Genomic DNA, 27,051 nt, shown 5'->3' with positions numbered 1-27,051 from the left:
GAAAGTCTATTAGTTCCTTCCTCAGCGATGAATCTTTCACATGGAGGCTTAAATTTTGCGGGCTTTGTTATTATGCTGTTCCGTAAGACCATGTGGAATTTACTGTCCCCTTTCACTCCTTCATGTTGTTATTGCAGACTTCTTCCTTGTTGAAAGTTTTCCTACAGCTCTACCAATATTTCTGAGATCAACCTCTTCCACCCATATTCCTTTTTAGACTATGTTTGTGGTGTTTTGCCAGCCTTCCCAGCTCCACCTAACCTAATGAACAGCTGGGAAAGCCATTTATGGTTAACTACTATCCCTTAAGTCAAAGTTTAAGAAATATTTCACACTGTTCTCTGAAACAATTCATTGGCATTTTCAGCTCTTCAGTTGAAGTCCACTTCTAATCCATAAAATCCCCAACCATATAAAAAAGGACATGGTAAGACAACCGTTCTCTTTTTTTCCTACAGCAAATTTAATTAAAAAGATGATGCTCCACCCCTCTTCAAGTGCCAGTTCAGAATGGTCAGCCTTAAATAGCAAAATTAATGCCATGAAAAGATGTGCGTGACAAATTGGTGTTCTTTTTTTTCCCTGTAAACCCAGAAAAGCTTCTCATGCGTATATAAGGGCATAATTTAGGCATCTGGCACGTATGAACAAATACATTAGAAGGTACTTAGGTGACAACATCACTATTACCTTCTTCCAACTATTCCACAATGGAAAGATAATGTAATAGCCTGAACTGAACAAAAGTCATTGGTTAGTTCCTCGCTGCCATTGAAGTTTAAGATGGCAAAAAACAATCCAGTAAACTGCTTTATATAATGAGGTAACTGAAACAACTGCAGCCACCACAAGCAAAGGTGAGAGATGTAAGAGACCATAAAGTACAGGGATTTTCTGGGCTGTCTTGTGGCAGCTGCATGTCTGAAAAAAACCAGCAAAGATCAGAGACAGCAGCAAGGAAGCACTGATTTCGGTTAAACACCCCCCCCCTTCCCCCCAAAACATGGCACTAAGAAAAAGGAAAATTATACCAAATCCACCCAAAGAGGATCATGCAACCCCCTGCAACACCCAGGATCAGATCAAAGATGTTCATGGGAATCTGCAAAGCCCTGTGTTTTAGGTAATTAATCATTAAAAAAAAAGAGCTTCTCATGGATCAGCTGTGTCAAATGAACACCAGCTGACGAAAATGTAGTTATTACAGACCTGCAGACGTTTGTGCTGCTTTTGATGTGCACCTCCAGTGAATGTTTTTGGTTTGCTCAGGATGCACACATAAAACTGTACTGCTCAAAACAAGTACTGTAAGCTTGCACTGAGAAACACTATTGCAACCTACAGAAATAATCATGGTAGCACGTTAGATTGTACAACGGTTACTTGTAAATCTCTTAATTGTGGAATCACATGAAATCACTTATGCCATAGTATTGTGCAAATGTGATCTCAATCCTGCAAGTAATTAAACAAGAGCTGGCGAAACTTGCAGCAACCGACAAAGTTAAACATCAGTCCTATCATTAACTACTTCTAGATGGTGTTTTTCTGGGTTTGTAACTACACGTAGCTTAAGTCAGTCGTGGCTTCTGCACGCTACTTTAAGTTATCCTTTACACAAGCAAAAAATTACTTCAAACAAAAGGCTTTGAAGATTCTCCGGTCCCTCTGCAGCCGCGGGAGAGAGCAGCCTCCCTGCCCAGCCAGGGCAGCGGGTGACGAGGAGCAGCTCTGCAGCCGCTCCGCAGCCCCTGGGCCGAGGCCACCATTGGTGCGAGAGGCCGACCCGTGCCCTCAGCGCTGGGGCGGGATTTCACCCGGGGACCGGGGGTGCGAGCTGGCTCCTAACTAAGAACATTTGGGCTCTGCAGGGTGCTTTCCGGACGTACAGATCAGCCCCATGCCGGGGGCCTGAGGCGGGAGTTGGCGGCGCGGGTACTGACCGCCGCATCCATCGCAGGGGGGAACTGAGGTACCACAGCGGCGGCACTCCCGAGCCCAGCGCGCCAGACCGGCACCGAACAGCGGCACCAAACACCCCAAGAGACACCCCCCGCCACGGCTCCCTCCCCGCTTCCCATCCCTCCCGCTGCACCTCGTTGCCGCCAACGGCCGCTGCCCTCCCGCCCCCGCCGCCATTGCCCCGCCCCGCCGGCCGGGTCCCCGCCCCGCGCGGCGCGCGCCCACCCCCGTGCGGCGCCGCTGCAGCCCCCGCGCGCATATAGGCTCGCCCGCCGCACTGCCCGCGCTGCCGCCGCCGCCTCCTCCAGGCATGGCACAGGGCTGTACCTCACTATGGCAGCAGCGCGGCACAGCACCCTGGACTTCCTGCTCGGCGCCACAGGTAACCGCCGCGGAGGGGAGAGCGGGGGAGGGGGCGCATGTCTCTTCCACCCCCCGACCTCTCGGCGGTGTGTCCCACCTCCCCTCGCCACCGCCGAGGAAGCGGCGCGCCTGCCCGTCCGCCAGGCCCCGCGCGGGCGCCCCCTCCCCATGGCCTCTCTGGCGCCACTGCCCAGCCGTGGGCTCCACGTGTCCCCTCACAGTGTTCTCCTCTGCCGGCGGGCAGGTCCCCCCCCGCCTCCCCGTGGCCGTCACACCCGCTCTGGGCAGGCGGGCCGCCGGTTGCGGCCTCCTGCCCCGAGTCCGCCGTGCCGCAGCCCGTGCGTTGGGGGCAGGCCGGCCTGGGGCCAGGCGGCGGTGCAGGGATAGGGGAGTGGAGGCCGTGCAGGTGCCTCCGCCCCAGCTGATCACAGTGGCGGCGCCCGGCCGGTCGTCAGGGCGGGCTTTCCCCGGCGGAGGCAGGGGGAGCGGGCGGGTGGAGGTGCTGCGCTGAGGGCCCGGGGAAAGGGAGGGCCTGGCCATTTCCGAGTGGCCCTGCCGGGGGTCCCCGCGAAGGCAGCCCGCCTTGGCTCGGCGCTCAGGTTAGTGTAGCCCTGGCAGCGCCCTTCAGGACGGGGAACTGAAACGGGCCGGTGCCTCCCGCAGAGGGAGGTGCGGGTGCAGCGCAAGAGTGTCTGTCACTCGGGTGTTCCTCTAACCTCGTCGCAGAAGCGTGAAGGAAGTGATCAGCGATGAGACTCGGCTTTGGATGAGCCATCGGCTATTTCAGAGCTTTACTCCGTAGTTATCTGTAGGGGGCATGTTCGAGCCAGAAACAGAAGGAACCACGTTTCTCGACGGCCTAGATGGGTGAAAAGATTTAAGGGGGGGGTTGGGGAGAGGAGCCGCTATGAGCGCCAAAGCGGTCGGTGTGTGCCGAGCAAGGCCGCCAGCCGGGCCTGGTCTTAGCTGGGGTAGGCCCTTTCCGGGGCCCGAGTGCCGCCGGGGGTCTGACCTTATGTATCGTCCCCCTTTCTCTTTATTTCCCTTTATTTTAGAGAGGGAGGTGGTTCATCCCATCCACGGATAAAATCTGTCTATGGTTTGATTTGAGAGAGAGGTTCCTGACCCCAGGGGCTTTGCTGAGTGCTGTGCCCTTTCTGGCCTTGCTGCGTTTGCTTTTTGGAGAGCTAGGAACAGAGAGGGGCAGGGTATTAGTGGAATTGTTACCAGGCAGCATGCTTTAGTATATTCTACTGTGTTTCATGGTGAAAGACTTCCGGTTTCCATTTTTACAGTGAGATTTTTTATTTTTTTTTTTTCCCGTGATGGCCAGTGAAGTGGTGACCTGATGGCAAACAAGATAGTCCTGCCTTTTTCCTTGTACTTTATCTGTGGCTGATCTAGCATGAGCAGAATTTGGAAGCTAAACCAGTCTAAAAGCAATTTTCATAGAAACCATCCAGCTGCTGCAGTCATCTCTTTGCTCATTTAGTTCCCTGAATTATCATGGGTTCAAGGATTACATCAGTAACTGGCTTCTGCAGAAGAGTCAGGATTGATGGAAAAGAGAGTAGGTATATTGAAAATAAGCTGCAGTTACGTTAGCTGCTCTGTGATATAAACCCCGTGTCAATTAAATAGAGACTGTGGCAATGATCTTAAGTATTGTATTGCATTCAGGTAGGTTTTCTATTTCATTTCCCTTTACTTTTGAAATGTTTAGATCTTTCTCTAGTCAAGGTGCATGTGCCTAAATGAGGGTGGGGAGATGGACCAACTGTAGAAGTCTTGCTGTGTAGATCAAAGGAGGGAAAAAGCCTTTTACCCTTCTTATGTTTGTTTTAGCACATTAGACATCTCTAGTGAAATGTGAAGTTTCTTCCACCCATGGCAGCTCTGAAGTTGGCTTATACTTTCCATGTGGAATTTTGTCTTTTGTGTAGTGCTTATGACCCAAAGAATATAAAGAATTCTCTGTAGAGGGGAAAATGGTGAATTTACATTTGTAGTTTGTGTTAGAGGAGTTGAAGTTTAATCCTGAATTGTGGATCATCGACTAGTTGAGGTTTTTACTGTAAGTTACATGGACAGTAAAACTTCTGAGTGGTCCTGATGCCATAAAATGGCAGTGAGTAAAATGAGATGTGCTTTTGGACCCCCTGGTTCCTGTAGAGATAACATGTTATCCTCGTCTCAGCTGAAACTGTTCACATCTTTGTGTTCTGGAGAATGTGGAATTTGTTAACTTCTTGGTAAATGCACGTTCCCTATTCCTCAAAGCATTACCTGTGTCCTCAGTTTTTGAAAAATATGTAGTTTTGGTAGGCATTAATACAGTTGTTAAACTTGCCAGCTTGTAGGAAGGTTAAGACTTTAGTCTATGAAAGCAAGTTTGTTCAGTAGTTTGTGTTTCGGTGCAATGCATCTTGCAATAACTGTATATGATTATGATGTCTTTTTCTTTAAGCATCTGCTTATATGAAAGTTGTTACAAATGGTTGATGAAATAATTTGATTATAGCTCTCAGCGTTCATGTTTAACACTGTAGCTATTTAATAGTCTCCTAATCTTGAAGGGAAGAAAGACTTCACTGTTACTGTCCAGCATCAAGATTGAACATGACCATAAAAGATGGGATAGTGCTTCTGAGATGTTAATGGTTTCTTGGGATCTGTTTGTTTCTTTGAGTTCTGTTGTTGTGTGTAGCTTGTCTTCATCCGCAGTCTTTTGAGGTTCTCAGAGTAAAGGAGGGAGGCTGTCTTTGGATGTCAGTGAGAGGACCTGAAGGACACAGCTCTGCATTAGGAAGATGGGATTTTGTCACATGTTAATACTTGTGCAGCTATTAGCTAGCAGCTGCTTGTGTTGCAGAATGGTGTAGGTTCTGGTAGGTCATTCCCGCTGGCTGACTTACTTGGCGTGTGCCAAATCCCTTCAATAGCAGCACAGTTCGTAGTATAGCTGCACAGACTGTTGTGCTGACAACATTTTGGGGCTGGGGCTCAGATGAGTGAGATGGTGGAGGAGAAAGTATTGATTACCTGAGCAGACACAGTTACTGAAGTAAGTTCTTACTAAACTCTTGTGTGAATTAACATGTAGTGAGAATGCCAGGGCTGTAGGGCAATTAAGGCAATGCTTGGGTTTTTTGAGAAAAAGGGTAAGTGGATCTGTGTGTACACATATCTGTGTTTCTACAAATGAATGTTTTTATAGATATATAAAACATAGGAGATAGAAGAGGGAATGTCCTTTTGTGGGCTGAACCTCTTTAGGTCCTCTGTCAGTGGTTTTGTTCCTGTCTGCGTGATCCGTTCTCAATTCTGACACTGCATGGATTTGACTTGCAAAAACTATGGTTAGTGTTTTGCTGCATAACTGCCCTTGTTGGAGACAAACTAGATTTACAAAACCTTTCTTTTGGAGTCTTTTTCAAGTACTAACTGCTTTACAAGTTAATTAAAAATAATAAAATGTCTTGGCTGAAGCATCCATTACAGTATAAGAAAGTGCCATTAACTCTACTGGCAATCCTATATCTTGGACTTTTTATCTAGCTTCAAGCTGGCAAGGTGCTGTAAGGTAAAACAGTCTGGTGCAAAGATGCAAATTACCCATGTTATGTTCTGAAAGAATCTTGATTATAAGGTGTTCCAGGTTGCTCTGCTAAATGTTCTTTCCATATTGAAGTTTTTACCTAGGCTATCAAATTGTTAAACATTTGAATCGCATGCAGTTAAGCTAATATTTTCATTCTTGTCTTTTGATTGGACATCTTTATGCTCTTCATAGAGCAGGACTACAGTTTTATGTGCTTGTTCTTGGCTGTGCTGATCTAAACTTTGGAGGGGGAAATTGTTGACAAGGCTTTTTGTTCTGCATCCCTTTGGAGCCGTGTAGTCGAGTTGCCTTACTTTAAGGACTAGTTTAAAAAAAAAAAAGCCTTTCCAAAGAGACAGTCTCCCAGAAACAGGAGTATTTAGGAGAACTAAATGATGAGGGAGGTATGCTGTATTGGCTTTTCCTCTCTACTGTCTCTGAAGCCTCTACCTGAATTTCTACCTGTAAACGCTCTACACGAGTTCGGCTGCTAGTGTGTGGTGAGCTGTATCCTGCTGTGGTGAGGACAATCTGTAATTGGTGCTGGTTTGGTTTAATAAACAGGTAATCAGCAGTCTAGCTGTTGAGTCAGGGTTCATCCTGCACGTGTGGACCAGAGAAAGCAGGAAGAGGTGACTGGCATTGAAAGCTTCATGTCTCTGCAGAGTTTTTTCCATGAGTAAGTCAGAATCTTGTGTATGAAGGAGAAAAGTTTAAACTAATATTAAATACTTGACAATTTTGAAGATTATAAATGAAAAACTCATAAAACTTTGAGTGCCTGGCTGTTGCCTAATGTACTAGAGATGCTAGGGCTTTGTTTTTCTTAAGAGGCATATTCTGTTTCTATGACTGAAGCTGGCTGCAGTTAGTAAAAACACATGAAGTGTATTTGAATGTTGTAGATGGAATGGCATCTCTGAGCCTTGTAGTTCACTTTGACTGGTTCTGTCAAGTATTGGATTGTCTGAAGTGCTGAAACATCTGATTACACTGATAACGTGTGGCTGATACGCTTATCTCTTCTTTATCGTATTGATTTATGGTATGTTATCAAAATTTGCTGACTCTGACTATGATATGTATGTGGAGACCACATAAAGATTAAACAAGACTCAAGTAAATGCCTCTGGTATTACTCAAGTAAAGCCTGCAACTCTGTTACCAACCTTGGCTAAAGGTGAGTTTGGAGCTAGCTTGCAGCTGCAGTTCAGGAGAATGGGTCTGTTTTAGTTGTGCTCTGAGCAGCCTCTGTGAGTGATGTGGGCTCAGCCTGTGTTCTTGCCTGAGTTGTTTTGAGCTGAGCCCTGCGGGTCTCCACAGTCTAGTTCTGACAGGCCTGGACCAACAACTGGCCTACTGTGTGTCAGAGCACAAATGGGGCTTGTCAGGAGGAGTTAATACAGGAATTGATAGCTTTCCATTTTTAGCAGCAAGGGCTGCTGTGAACTCATTCCCTGCTTTGGTTGGTTTCCGGTTTCGAAGATTAAAATGCTTTATGAATGGAACTCTGAGAATATAATTATCTGGTTCTCCAGTGTGATGTCAAGTACTCCATGACTGCTTGCTCAGACTTGAAGGAATTGTCACCTGCAAAGGGAAAGGTTAAGAACATGGGAGATGTTTTCCACAAGAGTCTAGTTTGAGGCTGTGGAACAAATCCCTGCACATCAGTATTTTGCTGCTTTTGACATATCAGTATTTCCTATTTTGGGTACTTCTCTGACCGTATCTTTGCAATAGCAGAATCCTTGGAAGGAGAGAAGTACATATGACAAGTAATAATCACTGCTGCTTAATAAACTTGTAGGAGATAGTCAAATACCAGGTGATGAAAGTGGCTTGAGATGCAAGTGCACAGGAGAGCTGGTGGTATTTGGGCATGCTGAAATTCTGTTACCAAGTACGTTTTGTCTTTTACTGGTTTGTTTGTTCATTTGGGTTTTTTTGGCTGGGAGAGCTACAGGTATTTCACAAGGTGATAATGTTTAAAATTTGAATAGTCTTTATATGCCAGTTGGTGGACTTCAGTTTATACATTACTAGGAGAGACAAATGAAGTTAGTGGAGCTAAGGCATTGAAAACACATTTGTTGATATTAAGGCTCAAGCTACACGTCATATGAAGTCATTTTTCTGAGTGTGTGAATACTCTGTGTAAAAGTAGTATGCTGAACTTGCATACGAGAATGTTGGTTTGCAGATGTCTTTGGCTTACCTATTTGCCTACTGCTCAGCTCTGATAATCAGTGGGGAAGAGGTCTAAATCTTCCCATAGTAAAATATAACTTCACAAAGCAGTAAGTCTGGAAGAGTGTACGGTGAGACTTAGATGTAAGAAAGGTAAAAGATACTGTTTGTGGGTGGTACAGAACAGTGTGACAAATACTTCACATGTCTGTCTTTAGATAACCAAATGTTGCTTTTATATTAAAGAACAGAGAATATGTGTGAAGTGGAAAAACCTGTAAGATTCTTACAGGGTCAAGTAGCAATTAAGGAGGGGGAAAAAAGTTAAAAGCTCTTTTTACTAAACCTTTGTGTGACAAGTAAACAGCAATGTGACTTACAGAATGCCAGTCACTTACTTTGGAAGCCTAGAAATGTTCTGGGTGTGGGTTTTATTGTTTTGTTTTGTCTTTGGGTTTTGTTTTTTTTGTGGGGGGGAGAGGGGGGTGTTTGTTTTTATGTGGGTGTTTTTGGTTTTTTTTTTTTTTTTTTTTTTTTTGTTTTTGGAGTGGGGTTTTTGGTTGGGTTCCCTCCCCCCACTCCCCCCTTCCAGAGTTACTGGAGAGTGGCAGGATTTCTGGTAGCTGTTGTGCACCATTCCAGCAGACAGGCATTTATAAAGTTAACTGTAATGGCATGTTGCATCTTAACTATTGAGGCTGAGTTTACAGAAAACTTCAGATTCACAAAACATGGGGTATATGCTTCCGGTTTTAGATGTACAGTAAACTTCTGATTGTCCTAAAACAAGAAATTGAATGGAGGAAGGGTTAAGGAATAACTTGTTTAATGTATTTTTTTCCCCATTATGGAAGTGGATGGATCTGATAGACCTATAGTTGCTGAAAACTTGAGGTTTTACGTAGAGTTTTCCCTTAAAGGTGTTTAGGGATTCTTACCCTGTTTTTGTGAAAGAACTGAAAAAGAAAATTCACTTTTTATTGGAGCTCAGAGGAGGAAGTAGGAAAAGGTAATTTTGTTACTGAGCCTGCATCTGTGGGAGTGATGTCTTTGTTTTTATATACACATGCACTTAATGCTGCTTGTAGAAGTTGAAGCACAGCCATTCCTGTTCACTGTCCATGCAGTTGCTTTTGTTTGAATTCTTGGTTAGTGTTTACTGCCTTGCTGGTTGTGTACCCTGAACTTGAGTTTTTATTGTTGAAAGACTATGGAAAAATGGCTGTGTAGATCTATTCTCTTTACGTTAACCTTGGAGACTTGGAAAGAGATTTCTTATTCCATAATGAGCTGTCTTAGAAAGTATTTGTGTGCTAGTGCCATCTGAAAGCCTGTATGTATTTTGTGTGAACTTTAGTACATTATTACGTTATTTACTATGGTCACCATTATTACTAATCTTGGAAATTGTATCCAAACCTGTGTTTGGTTTGAAAGTGTTTGGGTGTAGTGAATCTGGATTTTCAAAGGGACGATCATGCCTGACCCACATGATAGTTTTTTGACCACCAGATGTTGACTTCACGGAGGAGGGAAGATTAGTAGTTGCTGCGTACCTAGACTTTAGCAGGTCTTTCAACACTGTTTCCAGTAACATCTTCGTGCACAAAGTGGTGCAGTACAGGTTACAGAAATCCCCAGTGAGGCTGGTTGGAAATGGAGCTGCTGGGCCCAGGAGGTTATGATCAGCAAACAAGTTCACCTGGAAGCCAGTCAGTGGCAGCGTTCTCAAGGAGAGATAGTGTGGCCAATGCACTTCAGTATCTTCATTAATAACCACAGCACTGGGACAGAGTGCATCCTCAGCAAGGTTGCAGACGACACAAAACTGGGAAAGATAATTGCACTGCAGATGCTCCTGGCCTACAGGAGCCCAGTGAAGTTCAACCAAAGAAAATGCCAAGTTGTGCACCTGGGAAGAATGATCCTTTGTACACATAGAGGTTAGAGACAGCTCTGCTTTCGGCTTTAGGTATCCTTCCCTTCAACTCGGCCCTGGTGGGGCATATCTGGAGTGCTGTGTCTGTCCAGTGCAAGAGAGGGTTGGTCCTGCTCAAGTTGGCCCAGTGTAGGGCCATGAACATGACTAAAGGACTGGAGCACCTGTCATAATTGAAGCTGGATTAGCTGGCATTGCTCAGCGTGGAGTAGAGAAGTCTGAGGGGCATCTTACCCATATAGATTCATTTAGGTTGGAAAAGACCCTTAATATCAAGTCCAACCATTAACCTAACACTATCAAGTCCACCACTGAACCATGTCAAATTGTAAGTGCCATGTCAAATTATATATTAAAAAGAAAACCCAAACAACTGGTGAGTTGAATATGGAGCTGGACTTTCCTTAGTGGTGCCCTGTGTGACAGGACAAGAGGCAGTGGGCACAAATTGAAACACATAGGACTTCATCTGAACATAAGAGAACGCTTAATTGTGAGGGTGGCTGAACACAGGAACAGCTCGCCCACAGAGGTAGTGGAGTCTCAGTCTGTGGAGGTAGCAAAACCATGACTGCTTGTGGCCCTATACAACTGGCTATCGTTGACCCTGCTCTGAACAGGGGGTTGGATGAGACAGTCTCCAGAGGTCACTTCCAACATCTGCTGTAGCAGGATGTAGTTCACTTCTGACATTCTGTAGCAGGTACTTGACCTGTCCGTGCCAGAGGGATGTACACAGAATTTACTTTAAGTAGAAAAATCAGACCTCAGGTGAACTACAGGTTTGGCTTGCTCAGGGGGTATGATCACGTCATTGGCTTAAGCACTTCTTTTCATGTCAACATTGACGTGGTACATGACTGAGTTAGTTTTGAATGCTTCCCACACCACCGTCCTACTCTGTCAAGTCTGGTGTGTGAGTGTAAAGGCAGGAATGAGAGAGGGTAGGAATGCTTTGTTTGGTGACCATGCAATTTTAGCTTGGTGTTGGTCAATACAGAAAAACATGAGTTCAGTCCCTAGTTGGTTGGATCCTTTAGGGAAAAGGTGGCTGGTAGCTGTGGAGTGTGTGCGGGAAGGGAAGAGGTGGGTTGCATTTAGCTTCTGCAGGACATTGGAAGAGAGAAGTGATTACTGCAAGGGGAATGTACAGTATTTAGCTGGCTATAAGGGGAAAGCTCACTGTACTTTCAGAAATGATGCAAATACTGCATTAAAGACTTGTAGTGTCTGGCAGAGATTTTTCTCATGGGTGTTTTGTGCGTATTCTTGGCAATCTGAACTGATACAAAGGTGATGATGGTGCAGGGGAAGAATGAGGTTTAAATTCTGTTGGTAGCTCTGTATCTTGAATACTTTGAGAGCTATTCCTGATTCATGATTGTTTTACCCATAATTTCCGAAAGAACAGTTGGATGCATTGGGTGATTTATATTGACTGTGACGATTACATGGATATGTGTAAGTTCATGCACTTGCTGCTGTGGCACAATGTGACTTGATTTGCGTGTGTTCACTGTCTAGCTGGACGTCCTCAGAGTAGGAGTATGGAGATATTCTGTAGAAAATCCTTAGGAAAAAGCAGCCTTCTATTCTTAACCTTCTGTAATAGAAAATAAAGAAATGGAGCAAGTGCGCAGGGGAACTTGATCTGCTTTCTCATGGATGGGTGAATAGTAACGACTTTCAACCTGCTGCCCCTTTTTTTTAAAGCCTTATGCAATGCATTATTTATTGACTTCCGTGTATAAGTTAACATGATGAGGTTAATTCTCACAGGTGCAAATTAATTGAAAGGAATAATGTTAGTATAGATTTTCGCTTCCTGATGTTTTCTGGTCTCGGAGTTGGCAAGGACAGAACAAAGGATTCCACTTGTGTGTGTGTGAGGGGGGTCTGATGGAAGTCTTCCAAACTTAATACCTGGGAGGTATGTGTTGCTAAGCCCAGTTGGTTTTCATTTGCATCTGTTAACATGTCAGGCAAAAGCTAGTCTCTTTGTCTTGGAGTAATGAAAGCGGGGGCTTCAGGGTGTGCTTTCATTCTTGAGATGTGGGTTTATTTTATAGCAGTTGAAAGAAAATTCTAATACTGGAGTTATATCTCAATCATTATCATGAAAATAATATTGGTGTTGGAAGAAAGTCTCAGTCTATGAATGAGAGGAACCCCTGTACACCTATAAGCCTGGCTGCTGTATTTCCAGTAAGTGGAGGGAGGCACTGTGAGTGGCCTAACTTGACTCTGGTGGGCTTGGTGCCAGAGCAGTCAGGTGTATTGCTGCAGTGGATTGGAGGCCCAGCCTCCTGCTGCTCTCTTGAACTGCCCCTAGGACCTCACCTGACTGGAAATTAATCTCTCTTCTCAGGTGTGTTCCCTTCATTGCTTGTATCTGACACCCTCCCACTTCGTGTATCTCCCTTTTCTGTGAGGTTTTTGAAGGTTTGGAGTTGACTGTTCATGTGTGAGAATTTTGGACTTGCATAACAATAGTATAGTGAAACAATTAATTTAAACAGCTCTGAACTGAAACATTATGCCAGTCACTCAAGTTGCTGTATACTATTAGCATATTCTGCATTTTGGCTTCTAATGTATGCTAACTCTTCAGTGTATTCTTAATGAAGCAGTTCACTTAATTTGACACTACTCCCCTCCTCCTTCACCTTTCCCTAATGAAAATGTAGCTACCAAGGGAAGAATACATCAGATGTGGAAGTCTCTGTAAGTGCTTTGTGTCCTAGTGTTTTGTTTATATTACATTCTTAGTTCCTAGAGGAAAGGATTCAAAATCAGGGTAAGAAAAACTTGGAAGTCAGAAATGGAGTGAATATTTTCAAATGAGAGCTAATCTGTTCCCATAGTTTACTAAGAGTTTGTCAATCTTCTGGTATGAGGAGGTCTTAAACCAGAATATTTTTGGAGATAGTCTGGCTCAGTAGCAGATTACTGAGCTCAGTGTTGGAGTATCTGGTGAAACTAGCCAGTATTATGCATGAGGCCAGACTGGATGCTTGCAGTAACTCTGGACTTTGAGCTGTGTTTGTGTTCACAGATGAATGTCAAATAATAGCTGCTTCACTGCTAAAATTTTAGTGGAATATTTGCAACCGCTGCAAATCATCTCAAGTGTGCTGGGATTCCAAAATTGTTTGGCTTAACTGGGCATTAACTCTTGAGAAATATGCATCTCTCAAATCTCGCACACAGTGGTTTTGTTTCTGTTCTCAAGTTGAAACTCTGGGCCTTTTCACTCCTTCTGGCAAATAATTATCAAATCCTTAAAATAGTATTTCATGCTTGGTAACCAGAGTTGATTTTTTTGCTATTCAGGAACAAAGTAAATTAAGGACTACTTAAATTAACATTTTGGTGTAGATTCAAAGATGTTGCTACTATTCTAATCACCATTGGTTTTTTTGCTTATCAGTGATTGATATAGCATATCTGAGCTTGAAGTGAAGTGGTGGCAAGTGGATTTTGGTGAGAGATCTTGAGATTGCTGAAATGTCATGATGCCTTCAGGCAACCACTGATGCCTCAAACATTTTAAAAAGGAGTCTCCAACTCTGGGGAATTAATTATCCCTCCGAGGCAAATTTTGTGTGGTGTAACCAAAAGGAGATACGATAAAAGAATGTTTTTTAATTTCCTAAAGCTAACCACATAATAAGAAGAACTCAGTCAAGCTTGTGCCTGGCTGCTTAGCAAAGAAATCTGCTGCTGAATGATGAGCAGCTTGTTGAGGGATTAGTATGTTATGGAGCAGAAAAAGATCAGTGATGATTTGTCCTGCAGTCTCTGCCAATATGTACCTAGCAGGAATCCTTGAAGCTGTTGAAAGCAGATAGGCTAAATGTGGTATGAGCACTTCAGTTTTTCAGGGTCTGTTCTCCATCTTACTACTTAAATATCTTGCAGGAGCTGCAGAAGTGAAGTGGTCGGAGGGTGTTAGTCGCATACTAGTTCAGTTTGGGTTTTGGGGTAACTTGCTGGCTTGGGAGGGTATGGTAAGCATTATTAAAATGAGTTTTTTGTTTAATGTGTTTGTGACATAAGTAAGGGAAGGAAATGAGCATGGGTTTTGTAGAAGATGAGGGAGAAGGTAGTGGAGTGTGGCAAGGAAAGCAAATGCCAAGCAAGAAGAGGGAACCACATGTCTGAAGTGACAAAATTTGTGTACATTTGCCCGTACATTCACAAAATCTTTGTGAATGTACTGGCCTTGGAGCCTTGGAGCAGCTGCTCCTATCCTCCCCAGAAAGAGGCTGATAAAAGTTTAAAGTGAGCAGTGCAAAGTTGCAGAGGCTGGAACCTTTAATTATGGCCCCATTTCTTTTACACTTTCGATATCCCAAAAACACTTGGCTTGATTCTGTGTAGGGCAGAGTGAATAGGGTAGTTTGCCCTATCTAGTTTTTCAGTGCCTTTTGAAAAAATTTTTAGCTGTAGGACAGGGCAACTCTGAAGTCTTTTGTCAGGGCAGTGTTTTCTTTCTGGGATTGTTGTTTCTAAGTGATTTAAAAAATAATTACATGAGTAAAGGCATGCCTGGACTGTGATGCAGTAGGTGACCAATAGTAGCCATACTTAAAGTACTCTTATACCATCTATTGTAGATAAACACTTTTACTCAGGAGTAAAAAAATAATATAGAAGAAAATTGCACTGAGGAGCATCTCTAGGGATGGGGCAGGAGAGGTACATCAAAGCTGTAGTTCAGATGGAACTCAAAGTACTCCAGCCTACAAGTAAAAACTGGTCAGCATTTTCAAAAAAAAAGGGGGGGGGGAGGGAGCAGAACTGACTTGAATGGAAAATCCTTACTGATTTTTTTTTTTTTCTCTTAATCATGCAGCTGACTGCAATGCTGTTCTTAAAGCTCTACAGCCCATTTTTCAGGAGCAGGGAATGACAGAAACAGTCCATAACTGGGAAGACCATGGTTATTTAGCAACCTACATCAAAAAAAATGGCAGGTGAGTGGATTTTCTTTGTTTTCCTATAGATTGTCCCCTCTGACCTCACTTACAGGTAATTATTTCTCCCTGTGTTGGATCTCTTTCTGAGGTGCAGGAGGGCAAGCTATTATTTTACCAGGCTTGTGTATAAGGTGACTGAAATAGAGCAGAATACTGTTGATAATCTTGCCTGTGTCATCTTATAGTTTGTATATCAGAATAGTTGAATTGATCAGTCTGGGCTGTACTGATGCAGTAGCATTGTTTGGTGTCTTCATCTCGGGGCCAGTCCTTCCAGATGCAGGATAGCTCAAGTCAGTTAAAAGTATTTGGAATTCTTCTGTCTGTTGAGTATGTCTAAATCCAAGCCTAATGGCAGCATGTGAATAATGAAAACTTTTCTGCCGCTGTCTTTTGAATATGCTTTTTTTAAACACTTTATATACTTCACTCACACAGTCTCCCATAACATCCTTGTAGGTAAGCTTAGGAAATGTGAGTTAGATGAATGGACAGTGAGGTGGATCAAAACCTGCCTGAATGGCAGAGTTCAGAGGATTGTGATCAGCAGAGTAGAATCCAGTTGGAGGCCTGTAGCTGGTGTTCCCCAGGTCTAGTCTTATTCAACTTGTTTATCAATAACCTGGGTGAAGGGCTGCAAGTTTGCTGATGATATGAAGCTGGGGGGAGTGGCTGATACACTTGAAGGCTGTGCTGCCATTCAGAAGGACCTCAATAGGCTGGAGAATTAGGCAAAGAGAAACCAATGAGGTTCAACAAGGGCAAGTGTAGGATACTGCACCTGGGGAGGAAGAAACCCGAACACCAGTAGGAGTTGGGGGCTGACCTACTAGAGAGCAGTTCAGTTGAGAAGGACCTGTGAGTATTGGTAGGTGATGAGTTGACTGTAAGCTGGCAGCATGCCCTTGCAGCCGGGAGGGCCAGTAGTATCCTGGGGTGCGTTGGGAGGAGTGTGGCCAGCAGGTTGAGGGAGGTGATCCTCCCCTTCTGCTTGACCCTGGTGATGCCACATCTGGAGTACTGTGTCCAGTTCTGGGCTCCTCAGTACAAGACAGACAAGGAGCTACTGGAGAGGGTCCAGTGGAGGGGCCCAAGGATGATCGGGGTTCTGGAGCGTCTCTCTTACGAGGAGAGATTGCAGGAGCTGGGTCTGTTTAATCTGGAGAAGAGAAGACTGAGAGGGGATCTTATTGATGCATATAAATATCTCTAAGGTGGGTGCCCAGAGGGTGGTACCAGACTTTTTACAGTGGTGCCCCATACAAGGAATAATGGCTATAAGCTAAAGCACAAGAAGTTTCAACCTCAACATGAGGAAGAACTTCTTTTAACATTGAGGGTAGCAGAGCACTGGAACAGGCTGTCCAGGGATGTTGTGGGGTCTCCCTCTCTGGAGACATTCAAAATCCGCCTGGACATGTTTGTGTGGCCCTGCTTTGGTAGGGGGTTTGGACTAGATGATCACAAGAGGTTCCTTCCAACCCTAACGATTCTGTGAATCTGAACTTCTCAAGCAGCTATTGAAGTAACTGACAGCATGACAAGGGTGGTTAGTGTCATTAGTGATACATAAGCAGAATCTGCAGGGATGAACAGGTAAGCAAAACTACATTAGCTTTATTTCCTGAAGCTGCTTTACAGTGTTAGGTTTAGTTAATTATGGACACATTTATTTGGCCTGTTTGTTAGTAACTACCATAATTTTATTGCACTTAATTTGTTTCCAGTTATTCAGTTATTTGTTCCTGACATCCATTGTGGCAGTCACTGCTTTTGTTCTTTTTGAAATCTCCACGTACTTTGTTCTTCAGGGTTGGAGTTAACCTAAATAAACTTTAATTTGTTGGCTTAAATGGATGCCTTCTCCTGGGTGTCCTGTTAAGTACCTCATTAGGTCACATTCCAAACATATGAGAATTGCCCATCGATTTTTAAGTTCTCTCTGTAATGAGAGAGGGAGAGAGAGAGAACCAGTATTTCTAGAAAGAAAACTCAGGTTGGAGGCAAGTGTGTTGTCTGCTGAAATTCATGTCTGTTTACTGTGTGTGAACATTTGTATGTACAGCTCTGTGTATTTTATATATAAAGTAGTGTAGACCATCAATGTTGTAAACTTGGGGCCTGACTTAAGATAACAAGCTGACAAGAATCTAGTACTAAGTATGTATCTTTTATAGTCATGCTCCATGAAGTTCTTGAGATATTTCAGTTAGCTTTTCAAATGTGACACTGGCTTTTTCTGATCAGATCAAAATTGTTTTTTTTAATGCTTGATAGGCTTAGAAAAACCTGCTACTTTTTTGTTGTTGTTGTTTGGTTTTTTGTACAGTCTTTCTTACTCTGTCTTTTGTTACGTGTGCTTTTATATTTTTCCTGAGTAATTTGATCAAGATTCCAGTTTAGGATAACCTTTTGTCTGTGAAAATACAGTGAAAGTTGGTAACTTGCTACTCTGGTGTTGTCTTTCCTCTGTACTGGGTTAAGCTTGTATTTACTTCTCCTGAAAAGGTAATATCAAGTATACATGAATTCTGAACAATTAAAAGGTAAAATAGCTAAAAGTAAAAAGGACTTAGAAGATTTAAAGGTTAGCTTTCTTTGATTACATGACCTCATTTTGCTTTCCAGTGTTTTCTTGAGTTTGAAAGTGACATGAGATATGAATCCTCAAATTGTCTTTTGTTTTTGCAATCTTATCTGATCATTTCCCTGTTGGAAGGCAGTCTCTTCTAAAGGAGCAGTTTCCAGAGTTAACTTACCTGTGTTCTGACATGCTCCTGGAACTTTCTAGAAAAGCTGTCTGTTGTATAACTTTCCCAGGAGATAACTGAACTGGCACCTAGAAGCATGTCTAAGGGCCTTGCAGATCTCTGAATTTTAAAGTATTGCTTCTCTTACTACACTGCCAACTGAAAATACTTGTTGCTCCAAATTCCACTGTCTTCCTCAAGTGCTAGTGTATAATACCAATGAATGTTTGAAGGGGGAGAAGAGTATGTAAGAGTTGCCGTGTCTGTGTAGAAGAGGTGGGAAGGCTTCATGGGAAAGACAAACCTGTGCACTGGTATACATTATAGTCATCATAGCAGAAGTAAGTTGGTCAAATAAGTTTTCCATGGTAAAGCAGAGCCCTGGAGAGATATCGTAGATGCTCTGAGTAAAGGCTTGGGAACTTGACATACTGGAGAACTGTAAATAAAATCTCCAGTCAGTTTTTTTTGATGCTTTTCATAACTGTCCTTAAGTACGTAGTGTGTGTGCAGGGTGGGGTGGAGAAAATGGGATTCTGTTTCCTGAAAACCATGTGTAATAGATTAGCTTCAGCAGTTGCTCAGTACTCATTCTGATTTTTAAATGGGTTCTTTCCTGTCTGTTTTGTTGATCTTGTGTCTTCCAGCAGCTTGACACTTTGAATCATTCAGCTTTCCACTACATTGTTAAATACAACTTAAACTTTTGTACCAGAGATAGTTAACAGTATTCTTACTGTTGTGGGAAGGTGAAGATAAGGGAGATGGGCCTGATGGCCTTCCTGCAAGGGAATAATTGAGAGTCTGTTATGTTGGGTCTTGGTTACCGCTTGCCAACAGTTCACTGAGCAAGGGCAAGCACTCGAGCGTTTGTAGTGGTGTAGACAGTCAGCTTGTTGCTTGGATTTCTTCTTTAGGGCTACATCAACAGTTTGTCAGCTGGCAGGGTCTTGAGTTGGTTTGTTCCAGAGTCCTTTCCCAAAAGTCAGTGTTGCTGGGGCTGTACAGTTTGGGCAGCTTCTGCTCTCACAGTTGTATCAAGTAATCAAGTAGCCTTACTTTTCTCGCATAAAACCCTCTTGCCACACTCCAGGGCGTGCAGTGTGTACAGTTGGCTTGAAAATACTTCCCTGGGGACTGCAGTAGAGCCCTTGCATCACTTCAGATGCTTTGATATTGCATTTGGTGGGTTAAGGAAGAAACCTCACTTACTGCCTGGGGCCACAGGAATACTGTGTGGGCCACAGGGAGAGCTGGGGCTAAGTGGTGTAAGAAAGGTTGTGGCCTGTTGGTTCTTGGGGAATATTCAGCTTCTTGAGCCTTCTGGGCTGAATGCAACAAGTCTGGTGAAGTACTGGTTCTCATCTGTTTAACCTTATATGCTGGACATGTCATTCATCTTTATAATTGACAGTGAGAAATACGATAGAGAATACTGAGTTTCAGGAAAAAAATGTGGACTCAAAGATGCTCTAAACAGTGGGGCATCAAAGACGGACATGGGCTTCAGCACCATTTGCGTCTTGCCTCATTCATGGAGGCTGACTGAGTTGCTCTGTCACCATCCATTTGACATGTTGTGTTTTTAGTAGTCAGGTGTACAAGTCTCCTCTTCTTGCTGTAACATGCAGGTGCTGTAACCTTGTTTTCCCTCTTACCCCATGTGTATTTGCTTCATTGTCTGCCTCACTAATCCAGCTGAGAATAGACTCCCCCAGCAGAAATATGATTAACTGTCAAAGTTCTAGGTGAGCTTGGTTTTAATTTCAAATTACTGTTAGATTAATGTTAAAATGTGTACAAGTGTTGTCAGTTCAAAATTGCATTTGCTAATGAAGACTGTAAATCCTTGCAAAGTAAGTTCTCAAAGTTTTAATACAATACAGGTTGGAAATAGTTGAGCTGTTAAGAGAAGCTATCCAAGAAAGCATACTAAATATAATAAGGAATTGCAGTTTGATACAGCCTCAAAACTGAAGAATGAAGAGCAGGAGTGCATCGAAGACCTGAACATTGAGAAGATTGTTTGCTTTGCAAGTGTCTATTTTTTCTGGTGCAGTGTTAAATGTAAATTAATAAAGAATGGTTATTACTTTCTCTTGGTATATTCATTGCAGTCTGAACTCCAGAGCATACTGGATTTATCTTCCCTGGAAATGACTCATTTTAGCTAGACATCTTACTGTCTGTGTCAGTACTTTTCTGTACTTTGCCAGCCTCATTAAACTCTGGATTTGGAACAGTAGCATGTGCAGAACTTCCTGTGAGTTTTGGGAACTCAGCAGTTTTGTTTTCTTGAGCTTTCAGACCACTTACACTGCATATACTTTAAAGCAGCCTTAAATATAGACTATTTCCATTAATGTCCATTAATGCAGTTTTGGTTAACTGATATAAATAAGGGTGTGAACACTGAAAGTCCAGGAGACTGGACAGTTAAGAACTCCGTGCAAAACAGCACCATCTCAACAGTTTGTTTTTACCACTCATCAACATACAGAGGATTTGATAATAACTAAAAAGGGCTTTGGTTTCATACTAGCAAATCTGTCTGCATTTTGAGACCTAATATATAAGAATCTATGCTAATTAAAAAAACCCTATCTGCCACAACTAGAAAAATAAATACCAGGGCATGCGGACTTTTCCTTCCCTGCAAAACAGTGTGCTTCTGGAAATGAAGTAATTTGTAGTAAAAAGCGGGGGTGGAAATGTGATGCAGAGTAGGTATGTCACAAGCAGTTTCCCAGGATGAAAATGTGTGAATTGGCGCTGTATGCGAGTTAGGGAGTTTGTGAGTGTGCACATACAAACACCTTTTTAACCAGCCAAAGGTGGCTGAGCCGTTGCAAGACAAAGACGTGCAGCTATGTAACAAAATAGGTACTAATCCCAGGAAAAAAAATGGTTGAGATGAGATAGTAATGTGTTGCTAAACAGTGTCTACACTCCAAAGTCTGCAGAGATAACCCCTGTGGCCTGCAGGGTGCCCTGAGCTACAGGTTATCAACGCCAATGCCCACAATTTAACAAAACTTTGTCTCTGACAAAGATACTGTGTGAACAGCCCCGTGGAGGGCTGGGCTGTTAAACGAATTGGAGTTGATTTGGGGATTAAGCCATGCTTTCCTGTTGTCATTACCAAAGCAACAGCTCCCTGTTCTCCTTTGTCTGAAGCTAAGCAAGCAAAAGTCACATGTGGCAACTCTACCTGCTCCATTTACTTTGTGATTTACTCTGACAAAGGACCTAATTGAGGGAAGTTCAGCTGAAAACATTTACTAATGGGGTTGTCAACAGAAGGCTCTAAAGCAGGGCAGGAAATGGCTCACTTGAGCCACTCAAGTCCCTCTCTTGGGCCATATCCCTAGTGGGGATGGATACACTTTATTTGGCTTTCCAGCCCTCTGCCCAACACTGGTTGGAGAACACACAGGAGAGGAGCTCTTATGTCTGAGTTTCAGGTTCCCATCAGTCTTGTTTTCCTGAGCTGTGTGGTTTTTCTATCACTTCCACAATGTTTTCAGGGTCACCTTAAGCAGCATGCTTTTACTGAAGTGTCATTCTAATTTAGACTGGACAGTTAAAAAAAAAATAAATTAGGAATGTCTTATTTAGTGTATATGATGTGTATATATATAATGTATACTTTGTATGGAGTCATAGGGCCCATTATATCTTAACAGATTAAAAAGAATAAAATCTAGGGTAAGGAGAAACTCATTAAAGCTAATCTTTGGAAATTGTTGGGTATCTTCTCAGGTAATGCTATATTCTAATGGCATCATTGCTTGTGAGCAAGTACTCTTGTTATATACTGTGTACAGCTACCACGGTTTTTTTCTTGCTCCCTCTTTTATCATGTTCAACTTAAAAGTTCTTTAAAACACAACAAAAATGAAACCTGGGACCACTGTTTTTACAGTGGAAGACTGTCTTACAGAAAAGCTTTGACCTCCCGTATGCACGCATCCATTTTTAGCTTCTGTTCTGTGTCTGAATTCTTGTTTAGAGAAGTGTAATCCTACTGGCATTCACAACAGTGCAAGATTTACCCAGTCGAAGCTGGTTTGTATGTCACTGAGATGATGATGAATATGTTAACACCATGAAGGGAGGGGTGTTTTTACTTTTCTGTGTTAGTCTTTTGCTGACCACTCTACAAGCTAGTCAGCATATTTTAAAGGAGCAGGACGAACATTCCTCAGCTCTTTGTTTCAGGCTGAAATGTAACAGTTTATTCATGGAGTTACCCAGAGTGCAAATATGGGCTGAAGAATAGCAAGCAGTTGCTAGGAATCAGCAACAGTTTAGAACTGTGATAGCTTTCATTGGTTTAGTTTCCCTATTTTGTAAAAAGAGAACAGGAATAGTGGTATAGCGAAAAACTGTGGTTAATTAGTTCCTTAAGGTCCCTTAAGTACTCTGTAATTAGGATGAAGAGTGGTTTTTTTAAAAAAGTGTGCTTTGTTGAAACAATGCCATACAATAATTATTTTCATATTTGGGAATTTCCCAGTATATGCAGGTTTTCATTTCCTTGCTCATTGAGCAATTTGACAGGTGGTGCTTTTATTGGCAAACTATTTTTCAAATCATTGAACTATATTCTGTAGTGACTCAAAGTTAGTCTGTCAGCAGATAAAAGCTTTGGCAGGTGAAGAGGAGTTTGTAGGCACCTGTCTGTCTATACAATTTTACTCTCTGGGTATAGTGTGGGGGAAATAATTTTTCAAATCATTTTCAACTATGTGGGATTGCAGTGTTTCTTAGTACAAGTAACTAAGGTAGAATACACAGGTTGGCTTAGAATGTGTTGATCTCCCTGCTTCTAGCTCTTTTTAAGTAGAGGATGCTCATCCAAAATCTTTCTCAGTTTCAGTTACGTTCTGAATTGTGCAATCCAGATTTGTTTCTTGACATCTGTTGTTCAGGTGGCAAGAGGCAGCACTAGAATTATGTCTGTAGCTAAGACTCCAAGCACAAAAAGCTAGAGTACAGCCCTAGAAGATAGGTATGCAGGTGCAGCAGCAAGTAGGGGTTTGTCTCCTAATAGAGAGGAGATCCTTTCTCACTGCTTTTATGATAAGCGCATGTGAGCACACACCAAAGGTGTAGCAGGTGGTTTATTTTGAAATCGGGAATGAAATTTTTCAGTAAGACAAGAGGCAGGAGGGATGACTTTTGAAGAAAACTTCATTTTTTTCACTGCTTTTTTTCCCCCTCATTTTGACTGTAATCTTTACTGTATTTTCTTAGGTAGAAATGGAAACTCTATTATCATGGTTCTTAGAAACCTTATTCAAATATTTAAAGAGCTGCTGCTGCTGAAAAGCCACATTCATGTGCTTACTGCCAGGCAGACAAATGTAATGTAACAAAAGCCAGCGTAGCCTTTTGCTCCCTGCTGATTGAAGCCAGTAAGTCTTTTGTGGTTCAGCCTTGGCCTGCTGCTACTGCCTTAATGCTGCTGGACTGGTCGCTTTTCTGAACGTACACTGCTACAGTTTGCTGTGTCTTTAAATCTTTACAGACAGCTTATTTTGAGTGTTCATTTCCAACTGTGTGACTTCTAACCAAGCTATAACTAACCTGGAACTGTATTGCCGCCTTTAAGAATTTTGAATTTCAGTCAGGGTTGTTCACCATAAATTAACTGTCTGAGACTTATTGGCCCAACATTCGGAACTTGAATTTTTGTCACACTACAATGCTTCAGCCTGGTGCCTGCCTTTCATCTCTACCCTCAGGTGTTATGACCTTGCAGTTCTGGTAGAGGTAACAGTTTGATGAGATGAACGATGATTCTGCAGTGTTACTGTCTCTGTACTGTAATACTGTTATATCACCTACAATAAGTCTGAAGTTGTGTGGTTGTACTTTCAGAGCAATGCTCCTCTCTGCCTCCCATCCGAAAGAAAAAAAAGACCCCAAAGCAAAGGCGGTAACATATCCCCTACTGAGGAAGTATTTCATGCAGTCACAGGGGAAGTGAAAATAATGTCAGCGGTCAAATCTTACAACAGCTATGTGATTCTGTTAGGAAAGGAATTTAAAAGAGCTGAAGTCATGGGACAATCTGTTTATTTGTGTTAACAGCAACTCCTGGAATACACGAATAAACTGATAAAAAGTTTTTCTAACAGTGCAAATATTTCTGGCACTGTGCAAGATATTGGAGAACTTGAAAGTTCACAGTGGTGTCTAATGAACTGCAAATACTCATTTCTGTCTATAGTGCCTCAGCTCTGAGGGCCTGCAGTAGGACTGTGGACTTCACGAGAAACATCCCTTTTCACTGTGAATGGTTGCTTCCATCTACTGAGCTCTCTGCTCTTTTGTCTTCCTCTCCTTTAATAAAACAGAGGGAAAAAAACCCAAAACCTAGGATATCTCTAGAGTCTTATGATAATGCTGTTTGTTCCTATGCTTATGCCTGGCTATTTTATTTTCCTTTCATGCTAGGCACAGTACAAAGCAAACCTTTGCTGACATGAAAATCACATGAACAAAATCCTGGTAGGATTTTCTCCAGAGCTGTCCTGTGCAGTAGCCATTCCCTCTATGCTGAGTGCCAGGAGAGTCTAGAAGTGCACAATTTGAGTCCCTTTGGTTCAAGGGGTTGTAAGTTCAGAGAGAACCTTTGAAGCCCCATAGAGATGGGAGGGAGACTGGGAGCATGCCTCTTTTTTTATTATTATTTTTTAGTGGTCCTACTTGTGTTTTATTAGTACTGCTGGGAACATTACCTTTAGCTGTAAGATGATGTGGTCGCTATGCAAAGTATGAAGTGGCCCATGTATCAAAAGTACTGAACTGTGTCACTAACCAGCAAGTGGGGTGCAGTATCTTGAAAGATGCAGGTAAAGTGTTTATCTGCTGAAGTTCAGAAGAGCTTCCTCTTTTACTTCGGTTTTGTCAGGAGTATGGTAGAATGAAAGTGCCGATTCTCCCTAAACACTTTCTTATATAGTTTGTATGAGAGAAAGCTGCCTTGGAAATGTCTTGAATTCTTTTAATTAACTGACAAACTTGGTCTCTTAAGTGATAGCAATCTAAGTGGTAGTTAAAAAGAAAACGAAAAAAAAAAGGACAAAAAAGCATCTTTGTTTACTTCTTGAGTATTCTTTGTTCATTCTTTCATCAGGGTAAAATATTGTGGTTTATTTTATGCAGGAGAAATTTCCTGATGCGGGGAGAATGCACATTTTAAGGCTGTTCTGTGGTTTCTCTTAATGCCCATCGGGAGCACACACTTTTCCGCAGTCCCTCATCAAAAACAGTTGTCAGGAGGACACCTAGTGGACAGTCGCCGTGTAGGTGTGGGGAGGGTCACTTTGTGACAATTGGCAGGTGCTGGGGAGGGGGAAACAAAACACGGTGTTCCTGTGGGTGTCGTGTTAGAAGAATCTTTCCTCCTTAAGGCAAGATCCATGCATAAAGTCTTAAGGCAAGATCCATGTGTAAAGTCTTCGAGGCTTCCCAGGCTCATCTTTTGTAGAGAAGTGGGTGGTACTCTTAGCTTCTCTGTCAACTGCTAAACACATCACAGCTACAGATCACTGCTGCCCAAAGCCAGCAAGAGTGTTTATGCTTGAATCACTTCAGTCAGTTTCACAATTTGACCATTTTAGTTACCAAAAATTATAGTTTTCGGATAACACAGGATACTTAGGATTTTCTCTCTGACTGTAGCTAAGGGTGTTTGCTGGTCAAAGTTCAACTGCCATGGGAAAGGTGGTGTTCATATTGAGACTGACAGTTTAGTCAGGGAGCTCTGGAAGGGACACAGAAAGGTGGGAGTGGTGGGGAGATAAGAGGTCACGTAAACTTTTTGTCTCAACAGGAGCTGGTTTGTGGTTTGCCTTTGTGGCTGAGCGGGGTGATAAAAGCAGACAAGCAAAGAAAGGGGCATTCAGAGAACAGTATACAACTTTACCTGCGGTTTCTCTGCCGTTTCTCTGTGTTGTACTAAGGAATTTCTATCCCTGAATACCCTGCTTGCTTTGCTCAGCTGTTTCTATCCCCTCTGCCCGCCTCTTTCGGTGTATACTTCCCCTCTCATCCACCTACATAGTCCCCTTGTAGCCTTTCTGTTTCTTATTGTCTTCTCCCCTCCCTAGTATGGAAAGAATACCATCTCTGCTAATCTTTTATTTTTTTGTGTTCTTCCTCATAGTCCTTATCTTTTGTTTGTTGCAAGTTCTTGAAGGTCCTCTATTTGTCCAGCCAACGCCTTGCATGGTGAAGTCATGCTCTTTGGTCTTTAAATGTTCCTGTAATACAATATATAGTAAGAGTTTTGTCTATGTTGCGTCTGTATTCATCAATGAAAGTTTGCTACTCTAATTTCTTTGCCAGTCAAAGCCATGGTTTGCTCCAGGACGCTTACTGTTTCTCACTTAGAAATTTTTATTCAGCTTTGAATGTGAACACTGTGTTTGTGTATAGTGGCTATAAAGTTAAACAAACAAAACCCCAAGGAGCAAGAAGGAAGGTAGGGGGAAGGAAGATGTTCAGTTGTTTTCCTGAGGCTTGATTTCAGTTATGAAACCAACACAACTGAGTAGCCTTATTTAAAGAGCTGAGACTAGTAGGCAGTATGTTTTCCCCTCGTACCAGAGTTGTTCAGGTTGAAACACCCTGGTTTACTGCCTTGCTGCCTGCTGATTTTGTTAGTTATGTAGTGACTGGTATGCTTTTTCAACTTTGTTTGCTGCTTAGTGGCTTGCAGAGGAAGACTGGAGCTGACACTGGCAACAGTTACAGATGGCTGGAAAAAGAAACATGCATTCTGAATTTAATATAACCGATTTCAGTCTTTCTTTACTCACTCTAAGTTTTAATAATAGAATCATTATATCTCTTTATTTTGTAGTTTTGCCAATTTGAGAATTCACCCTCATGGATTAGTGTTGGTGGATCTGCAGAGCTACAGTGATCATACGAAAGGAAGAGAGGAAGTTGATCAGGTATGAGTGATGCTTATCTTACTAGGTTTCTCAAACTGCATGGGGAGTCCCTTTTCTTCAGGTGTATCAAAGTATGTCTTGGTTAAAGATTTTTAAATATCAAAGTTAGTTCAAACCTGAGTGCTTACAGATGAGTATAGAATCATAATTTGGGTCGGGAGGGACCTTCAGAGGTCGTTTAGTCCAATCCCTCTGCAGTAAGCAGGGACATCTTCAACTAGATAAGGTTGTCCAGAGCCACATCCAGCCTGGCCTTGAATGTCTCCAGGGATGGAGCATCCACCACATCTCT

At 42.7% G+C, this 27,051-nt stretch overlaps 1 protein-coding gene across 1 annotated transcript in view; it reads left to right on the top strand.

Moving 5' to 3' along the window:
- Positions 1-1,928: 1,928 nt before the first annotated feature.
- SMS (spermine synthase) overlaps positions 1,929-27,051 on the top strand; it is a 47,428-nt gene continuing 22,305 nt past the window's right edge. Inside the window, exons 1-3 of the mRNA XM_030476008.1 lie at positions 1,929-2,344; positions 14,914-15,034; positions 26,666-26,759. Of these exons, the coding sequence (XP_030331868.1) occupies positions 2,296-2,344; positions 14,914-15,034; positions 26,666-26,759 (264 nt within the window). The 5' untranslated portion in view covers positions 1,929-2,295. The remainder of the gene's footprint in view (positions 2,345-14,913; positions 15,035-26,665; positions 26,760-27,051) is intronic.

The sequence above is a fragment of the Strigops habroptila genome, chromosome 2 (assembly GCF_004027225.2).
Source record: "Strigops habroptila isolate Jane chromosome 2, bStrHab1.2.pri, whole genome shotgun sequence".
NCBI lineage: Eukaryota > Metazoa > Chordata > Aves > Psittaciformes > Psittacidae > Strigops > Strigops habroptila.
The sequence above is the reverse complement of the archived record's forward strand: the minus strand, read 5'-3'. Positions and strand labels throughout refer to the sequence as shown.